At 34.5% G+C, this 9,818-nt stretch overlaps 1 protein-coding gene across 1 annotated transcript; it reads left to right on the top strand.

Annotated features, from left to right (window-relative positions):
- The first annotated feature begins 444 nt into the window (after positions 1-444).
- LOC112004045 (geraniol 8-hydroxylase) lies at positions 445-5,088 on the top strand. The gene is made up of 2 exons (XM_024036270.2): positions 445-1,467; positions 4,313-5,088. The coding sequence occupies exons 1-2, from the start codon at positions 577-579 to the stop codon at positions 4,916-4,918; spliced, it is 1,497 nt and encodes a 498-aa protein (XP_023892038.1). The 5' UTR covers positions 445-576; the 3' UTR covers positions 4,919-5,088.
- Positions 5,089-9,818: the final 4,730 nt, after the last annotated feature.

The following is a 9,818-nucleotide window of genomic DNA, read 5'->3' as shown; positions in this document are numbered from 1 at the left end:
TTTCAAGAACATGACAGAACACAGAAAAATCTAACAGTTTTTTGAGAACGTTTTTTGTGGAAATAAATTTCGCCCAAGTCTATCAGCAGTATGATAGTTGGAGACTTAATTTCCACGAGGACCACAACAATGATATCATGCAACCTCATGCATACATAATCCGCTGTAGTATGTGTTCGTGTCTCTTCCTGGTCGACTTTTTTTTTAGAAACACTCTTCCTGGTCGACTGGTTCTTTGTCTAACCACTTATCTTCGAACATCGCATTATAGTACTTTTCAATATATTTTATTATTATTAGAACTATACTTTTGACTCTCGGATTTTTTTTTTTTTGTGTTGATAGAAAGAAACAAAGAATTGTAGAGTATTTCTGTAGTTATGCCCAGATGAAACACGTCAATTCAATCACCCTTAAAAAAAAAATTTATTTTCTACCAAAAATAGGTGGCGCTTATTGGTACTGTTCGAGCAAGTGGGTGTGTTTTTCTGCTCTGCTTGTTGACTATAAAGGAACAACGGTGAAGTACAGTGTTGTATCACTTTTCACTTTGTTCTTTTCTCCTGGTGATCAAAGATGAATTTCTTGAGCGGCATAATATGTCTTTGCCTCACTTGGCTCTTAATCCAAGCCTTGCATGCAATATTAAGAAGCAAAGCAATCCCCAAAAGGCTTCCACCAGGTCCAAAACCTTTTCCATTGATTGGAAACCTCTTAGAGCTTGGTGACAAACCCCACAAGTCCCTGGCAAAACTTTCCGAGGTCCATGGTCCCATAATGAGCCTAAAACTAGGCCAAGTAAACACAGTAGTCATTTCTTCAGCAGCTATGGCCAAAGAAGTCCTTCAAGTACATGACCAACAATTGTCCAATCGAAACATCCCAGATGCACTCCGAGCCCACAGACAAGACGAGTTTAGCTTGCCGTGGATACCTGTTTCAACCCGGTGGAGAAACCTTCGTAGAATATGCATGGAACTAATATTCTCCAACAAGATTCTTGACGCTAACCAAGCTATCAGGCACAAGAAAGTGCAAGACCTCCTAGCTGATACTCATCAAAGCAGCCTAAAAGGTGAGGCAGTAGATGTTGGAAGAGCTGCTTTCAAGACCACGCTTAATCTATTATCCAACACCATTTTTTCGGTGGATTTGGCTGACCCAAATTCTGACACGGCTAGAGAGTACAAGGAGATCGTTTGGAATGTCATGAAAGAGGTTGGGAGACCAAACCTGGCAGATTATTTTCCCGTGTTAAAAAAGATGGACCCCCAAAGAGTAAGGCACCGTTTAGCAGTTCACTTAGGAAAGATTTTAGAGCTCTTTGACCGCATGGTTAGCCAACGGCTCCACTTGAGAAAAGTGTGTGGTTCTAACACGAACAAGGATGTGTTAGATACTCTTCTCAACATCAGTGAAGAGAACAGTGAGGAGATGGACAAAACTAAGATAGAGCGTTTGTTCCTGGTCAGTATTATTTCTTACCCTCTCTGCTTCTTCTTGAATTTCTTTCAATTTTTTTTCTTTAGATGAATAAGAAATTTTATTCAAATTCAAAGAACGGTACATGCAGCCAAGAGTTTTGCTTGGATAAAGTCAATTATCACAAAAAAAATTACATATGTTGATGTGTCAAAATGTTAATGATACTAAGTGATGTCAATAAATAAAAACCATTAAAAACTTATCAACTTGCTGTGAAATTTTTGCGTGCACGTAACCTTACTCGTTTTGCTAGAACACCTTCACTCTCTCAAACAATTACTTTACTTGGACCCCACCGAGAAAATAATACCTTACCTTTTTTGTTTGAGCTTAACTTCAATCCGGAGTTGGCGTAAAAGTAAGGTTTTACACCACCAATGAGAGAACGCCACGTCACAATCATAACTCAATTAAATTTTACAATCCTCAAACACGAATACATGACAAACCTGGAGAGCTAAACGCCTAAACTCCAAATCTAATCTCCTCCTCTCCTCTTAGCACTAGAGCTCCACCCTGCCACATGTGCCGCTGCGCACCGAACCTCAAGGTGTGTTCTTTGATGATTTGTTATTTCCCTAGTGACAAATCCATCCCATGAACTGCTTTCAACCCAATAGTGATCCAGTTGAAGTGCTACCATAGCATACATTAGTTGGACAAACTTGATAGAACTTGAAATACTAACTAAATAAATCCTATCAAAAGAACAAACACAGCAGCGCAAGACTGGGGATTAAAATACAAAGAAAAACCCCTCACAAAGTTCCATCCTACAATAATATCATGATTTGGAACCCAAACAAAATTAGCTGGAACAAGAAAACAAGATTCTCATAATAGACAAATCAAATTTGTTTAGGGTTAAACTCAACCACTTTGGAATCCAATCAAAACGCATCAAGGTATTTTCCATCACGGGGGCTCCAACTCATTTTCCAGGTTCCAGCACAAAATCCGGTGAAGGCATGGAGATTCAGTGCTAAGAAGAGGCGGATACCTTTGATTCCTCTAAAAACTGATATGCAATGCTGCTATGTTTTTGTTTTGAATTTGTGGATTTATCTGAGTTATTTTTGTCTATGGTAGGGTGTACAAGGGCAGCGTTACGTGTTGGCCAAGGGGTTCAAATGAACCCCTGACTTGCAAATTATATATATATATATATTCTTTTCTTTTACAAAAATTATTTTGACTCCCCTAAAATAAATATTTGAACATTTTGATCATAAATTTTGTTTAAATCTAGCTAAAATAAACTTGAATATGATTATTTTTATACTATTTTCACAATAATTTCACAATAGAGGATAAGTGACAAGTTGTAACTAGTTTTTATTTTGACCCACAATTGACATCACTTTTTTACCTTTCTTTTTTGCTAATATATTACCTTTTTTTTTACCTACCTCTAACAACTTGCCATCTCTATATTTTGTTGTGAATTTTTTGTGCAAGCATTGTGTCAACAGCACTACTCTTAAAATATTTAATTTTATAATAAAGAAAGAAATGTTTCAAACTTTTGCTCATTTGTTAAAAATAAATAAATAAATAAACATTCTATCTAAAATTTTGGCTTACTTTTCCATTGACAGCAAAATGAAGTTGTTTTTCTTTGCACTCTTCTTCTTCATCAGCAAAAAATTACACCACCTTTCCAACCAACTGATCTATATTTATATATGTGATTTCTTTCTTCATTCTCTCTATCTCTCTTTCTCTAATTTTGTTTTATTAGCTTTTATCTTTGTTTGACCAAGTAGTTTTCTTAGCTTTTATCTCAGTTTGCTCCAATTCTAAGAGAGTGACCATGTGTATGGTTAAAAAATGGTAGACTTCAAAAGCAAAAATTTATATCAGTTTTTTTTTTCTTAGTTCACATTTACTCCTAGTTTCACTCCTAGGTTTGTTATTATTCTTCTTTATCATATATTTTAATTTAATTAATATTACATATAAATATAATAAGTTAGTATGCATTCAATGGTTGTTGTTTTACTGATCCTTAAACTATTAATAAATTTTTAGACTATTACACGATATAGTTGTATTGTGTACTAAATTGTATTTATTTTAGATTATTGTATATAATATGGAAGTTGTATATACAAAAATAAAATAATAAAATAATCATTTTATTTTTTAATCGCTCTCATGACAAATTCCTAGCTCTGCCACTACTAACCCCCCTAGAAAAAAAATCCTAAAGCCACCACTGAAGATGTATCTAGTGTTTGTTTGGTTAATGACATGGCGTTCTCACATTGGTGGCATAAAACCTCACTTTTACATCAGCCCCTGACCAATGTTAAACTCTTTACATTTTTGGATGGAAATAGTACATTTTTTTCAACTAAATAGAAAAGAAGATTCAGAACAAAACATATTAATTTCCGAATACAAATCAACAAAAATCTTAAGAGGCGCAACTAGATGACTTGTCCACTTCTTAGCTAAGGTGTATACACACCTATTTGCTTTTATAGCAACTAGCAATGATTTGTCCTTGAGAATTTTGGAAATTATAAGCTTGCAATTATCAACAAGAGAGGAAATGGACCATTAGTTGAATTTTTGTTCGAACATGACAATTGACATCCACTACAGATCTAGCTAGCATCCACTTCAATTTCAACAACTGCTAAAGATAAGCTTTGACAAAGGGAGTGAGGTGAGTGGAATGCTTTTTTCCATGAAAACATCAGTATATATCTCTAGCAAAACTCTGCCACAGACAAAAGTACACTAGGACAATCTCTTTAATAGTTAGTTATTTATTTACTGTACTTATGAATGATGAACCTGGTTTGTGAACATGGATTAGGACCTATTTGTTGCGGGCACTGATACAACTTCAGCCACACTAGAATGGGCAATGGCAGAGCTACTCCACAACCCAGAGACATTGTCAACAGCCAAAGCAGAGCTAGAGCAAGTAATTGGCAAAGGTAACCCAGTTCAAGAATCAGACATTCTTCGGTTACCTTATTTACAAGCAATAGTCAAAGAAACATTGCGGTTGCATCCAGCAGCTCCTTTCTTAGTTCCTAGGAAAGCCCAAGTAGACGTAGAAATCAGTGGCTACATTATCCCAAAAGGTGCACAAGTGCTAGTGAATGCATGGGCTATAGGACGAGACCGGAGGTCATGGGACAACGCAAAATCATTTATGCCAGAAAGGTTTTTAGGGTCAGAAATTGATGTTAAAGGGCTGAACTTTGAGCTAATACCATTTGGTGGTGGAAGAAGAACGTGTCCTGGTTTGCTACTGGCAATTCGAATGTTACACTTGATGTTGGGTTCGCTCGTGCAGGCATTCAATTGGAAACTTGAAGATGGGGTTAAACATGTTGACATGGACATGGATGACAAGTTTGGCATAACCTTACAGAGAGCTCATCCTCTAAGAGCTGTCCCTATTCCAGTGTAAAAATGGTTGAAGAATTTACTTAGTTGCAGCTAGTTGTATTGTCTCCTATAATCCATTTACGGTGTCAAAGAGGTTGAATAACGTACGTAATTGGTTGTCGATTAAATTACTACTGGCCCCTACCCCTACAGTACAATGTTAATCATATGGGTCACGGGTGATTATGTTTTTGTTGTTTTCTTGTTTTTTCTTTCTTTTTTTTCTTTTTTTTTTTCTTTCTTTTTTGCAGAAAAGGTTAGTAGTTTTTATCAATGTATCAAATAATACAATATTCAATTCACCAAAGCATCTCCTGTGCTTCATGAATCACACGACCATACCTGGTATGGCTGGGCATGGGGTTAAATAACTAAATTGGCGATTGCATAAAACCAATATTTCACCTTAATTTCGAGTTAAAAACAAATTAAAAAAAAATTTGAAAATCACAACAACAAATATATATATATATATCATTCACACATTATGAGGTCAATTTGTGAACTTTCTATAATAATTCCGTAGGAGCTTTGACATTTTTCTATTATCAAATAAATTAATTATATTTCATATATATGTTGCTCCAAATTCAAGAGGATTTAATGATCTCAATTAATGAAATTGAATAATAAAGAATATTGCTAAGGTACTATGAAGTTTAGTACTCCCAGAGTTTTATAAAATATGTGTTGCGATATTTTGGGACCTATGATACAGAACAGACTTATAGTCATGTGGACCTTAAGATACCAAAATTTGTTAATGAATGAAAGTTAGGTCCAAACTTCATCCCTTTTGTGTCTTTTTTTTTTTTTTTTTTTGAGAAACCCCTTTTGTGTCTTTTATACTGGAATTAATGAAAGTAAAATGAATATGTATAAGAAAACGTAAAAGGAATTTATTTTTTGAGAACAGACACACACAAACAAGAGAGTAGCAAAAACATAAAGATATGAAATAGTTTAAGATAAACACACAAAGTCCAACTACAACAAAATGTATTTTAATTTGGTGACAAAATTTAGTGACGAAATTTTTCGTTTGGCTACGTGGTATACACGACGAAATTGGTTTCGTCGCCAAAAAAAAAATTTGTCACCAAAAGTCATAGGCGACAAAAAATAGGACTTAATTTTCGTCACCAAAAATACATTTTGTAGTGTCCTTAGATTAGTTTTTTTTTTTTTTTTTTTTTTTTTTTTTTTTTTTTTTTTTTAAAGTGTTCAAGATTTTTTTCCATTTAGTCTTAACTATAATTTGCACTTAAAGAATTAAGAGGACCTCATAATATTTATTAGGCTCAAAGGTATGTTCACAAAAATTAACTTAATACCTTTGTCACAATAAACACACTATCGGTTATCATTTATAGAGCAACGACTCAGTGGTAGATCGACAACATAGCACTTGAAGAAGGTGCGAGAAGTATGAGATCAGTGGTGATGTTCATCATGTCTGTAGCCTCAGCAATTAAAATTGTTCTTACTATATAAAAATGGTCCACTTCCACGTAAAAATTAAAAGAGCATTCAAATTGTTACTATAAGATAAACCAATCATATTTGTCGGTTGTTCCATACCTCGAAACGATATTGCAATTGATAATTAATACTTCTCAAATTCTCTTCATAACCCAATATATCTAGTTAGTACATCTATACATGCCAATGTTCAATACCACCAGTGCAAGTGTGCAACACACAATTATACAAAGCAATTCAATATGATCCATGCATTAATTATGGGTATCAAACATAACTAAAATCAATTCCGACCATGTATTTATGCAATGTGTGTTACAACTTACAAAGCTATCTTTAAACAATTCCAGCCATCAATTATCACTTATCAATTTATAAAATATGCGTCACAAAGTTATTTCTAAAATTTTGGTGATGAAACTAAGGCCTCTTCTAAGCAAATATTGATAGATCTAACTTAAGTGGCATTTGTACCAAATAGATGGATCATGAAGAATGTGGTGACCGCCCAAGAGATAATTTATAGTTTCAAACTGTTAAATTACCGATTGTCCCAAAAGTTTAAACTATTGGAATATGGTAAATTTAATCATTTAACCAATACTTTTAACACTCCCCCTCACGTGTGGGCCGAAACTACCTTTTAATAGGTGAGGCCCAACACGTGGGAATTTAAATGGGAGGTAGAGTGGAGGAGACAAGGATCGAACTCAAGATCACATGCTCTGATACCATGTTAAATTACCGATTGTCCCAAAAGTTTAAACTGTTGGAATATGGTAAATTTAATCATTTAACCAATACTTTTAACACAAACACATGAAGAAATTCATCACAAAAAACGAGAGCTATTGGTACATTTTTAAAACGTGGCTATAGACCCTAAAAACGCTGCTATAGCCCTATTTGTTCTCCAGCCACATTTTCTATAGCTGCGTTTATACACGCGGCCTATAAATTGCAACTATAGGTCCTAAACGCAGCTATAGACCTGTTTTGGCTGCATTTTTTTAAACGCGGCTATTGGTCCTGTTTTGCTCGCATTTTAAAAAAGCGGTTAAAGCCTCCTACAGCGTTTTTTTTTTTTTTTTTTTTTTTTTTTTTTTTTTTTTTTTTTTGTCTATATAGGTTTTTTTTTTCCTTTTAAATTCCTACCCAAATACAAAAACCATACTACAGTCCAGTTTCTTTACAAAAATCAATTATTTTGTTTCCAAGGCATTTCCAAACTACAAAGGAAGTAAAAAAATAGTGTGACCTTAAATATTTCTAAGCTAGTATGTGCATCAACTGCACTAAAGACATCATCAAGAAGATAAATATCACAATCCATGACCTTAAATATACAGCCCTTGCAAGTTATATCCGCTACTTCTGCCCACCACTTAGATTGATTAAACGCTTTTCAATCTCAATTTGATCTCCATACTCCATCATGTTTGAGCAACATAGGCAGTTGTTCCACAAACTCTGACCTGTTAGTAAAAATAGAAAGGTTTGTAACTCGTTAAATCCAATCAGAAAGGTTTCCAATTTGAATGCCTGGAGATTAGTGATAAAGTAGTACACTAGAAAGTATAAAAGACCTATCCCTGCAGTTATAGGCCCATTCAGGACTTGGGCATTGGATAGACAAATATACAATAGATAATAAATGCACAAAAAAAATATTTAAATCCGATTGCTTCCTTAAAAGAAAATTAAAATTCCTCAAACCGACTAATAAGATTTCTTGAAAAGCCATTAAAAATCATTTCTTGAAAAGCCATTAAAAATCATTCTTAACTGAACTTGCTCACAAATAAAATTAACACTCCTTCAAATAGCAGAAGGGGGACAACATTTTAGAAACCTAAGCATTCAACATGGAGTATCAGTTATAGAGAGGCTCAAGCATAACCATTACTTCAAAAGAGCAAGATCTTTGATTAATATTTGTGAATAAACAAAGTAAATGAACAAAATTAGCAAATGCAATCATAGAGTCCTCTTTTATCAAGAAAGACGGACCTTTATGACTGGAAGGGAAGCGGTTGTCTTCTTTACTTGAGCATTTTTGAGAAAGTGTGACTCGTCTGCAATCACAACCTGAATAAAAAGAGTTTATAAATCATTTGTGAGAGCAAATATATATTATCAATAAGAAATTATAAGCTACATAGATATATATGTTGTTGGAAAATATAGCAATAAAAAACAAGTTTCGATTCAACAATATAAATCCTAAAGATTAACAATGACAAAAAGTAAATAAATAGAGTTAGAAAGATCTCACAAACTATATAATCACGCAAAATACGTTGTCCTTAAAGGTTGATTCATGCCACCCAGAGTAGAACTCGATGTGAATGGCTCTCTTGGCCGAATAACCCCCCAAAATTAGACTATAGTAATTTCTTCAAATTGATCACACACTCAAGCAAGAAGAACTAGGAACAACTTTAAGTGCTTTTCTTTAAAACTAAAACTTAGAAGCTGAAATATTGTGGAGATGAGCAGAAAATTTAGAGCTAAACAGAGGGAGAGTGGCGGCAGCAAGAGCCTAGGAAAAACTGAAGAGAAAGAAGTGAAAACAAGGTTTTTATATGCCAACTAATGGCTTGTTTGGAAGTTTAGAGAGGGAGGAGAGTAGAGGGGAGTAGAGGGAAGGGGAGTAGTGGGGAGGAGAGTAGAGGATAATGATTCACCTCCACCTTATTTGGATGTTTTTAAAATTAGTAAGGGGGAAGGGAGTAATTAGCCCTTCCCCTTGTGTAATTTTGTTAATATAATAAGGGTAAATTAGGTAATTTACTTGGTCAATAGTTTATGTACTCTACTCCCCCTCCAAATCTCTCCAATTTGGGCGAATTAAAATTGGGGGGCTAGAGGGAGTCCAAACCCCTCCAAACTCCTCCAAACCCCTCCCCCTCATTCTTTAAAAAACTTCCAAATAAGGTAATTGCATTACTCTCCCTCCCTCTACTCTACTCCCCCTCCTTTTTTAAACATCCAAACATGCCATAAAGGAAGACTAGTGGACTAACTAAATGGACTAGACCTCTAACAGTTACTGTGCAGATTTGATGCTCAACAAGTTGTTCATTAAATACCCAATGGGCTGCTCAAATACTCACCAACGAACATATCAAATCAAATTTGGGCTAAAAGAAAGAAAGTGAAAAAGTGAGGCCCAAGAAAGATATAACAAACCCAAGCCCAAGCCCAAGCCCAAGCCAACACCTAGCCCATTGTATTCCAACTTACCACTTAAGATATGCAAAGGCTGTTTATTTCTAACCAATTTGGGACACAAAGCAAAGATTAAGTGTTTGAAATACACATACTCCCACATATATGATGTACAATCTGTCTCTCTGTCTTGCCCAAAAAATTCTAAGTTTGATTATTATCCAAGTCCAATTTCTAGAAGATAGTGTTATACAGTTTTTTTTTTTTTT

This window comes from Quercus suber, unplaced genomic scaffold, assembly GCF_002906115.3.
Source record: "Quercus suber isolate HL8 unplaced genomic scaffold, Cork oak 2.0 scaffold_70, whole genome shotgun sequence".
Classification (NCBI taxonomy): Eukaryota; Viridiplantae; Streptophyta; class Magnoliopsida; order Fagales; family Fagaceae; genus Quercus; species Quercus suber.
Note: the sequence above shows the minus strand (reverse complement) of the source record. Positions and strands in the feature narration are given on the sequence as shown.

Coding starts and splice junctions, on each gene's coding strand:
- LOC112004045 (XM_024036270.2), top strand. CDS start 577: ATGAATTTCTTGAGCGGCATAATATGTCTTTGCCTCACTTGGCTCTTA. Junction 1,468..4,312: donor AGATAGAGCGTTTGTTCCTG/GTCAGTATTATT, acceptor AACATGGATTAG/GACCTATTTGTTGCGGGCAC.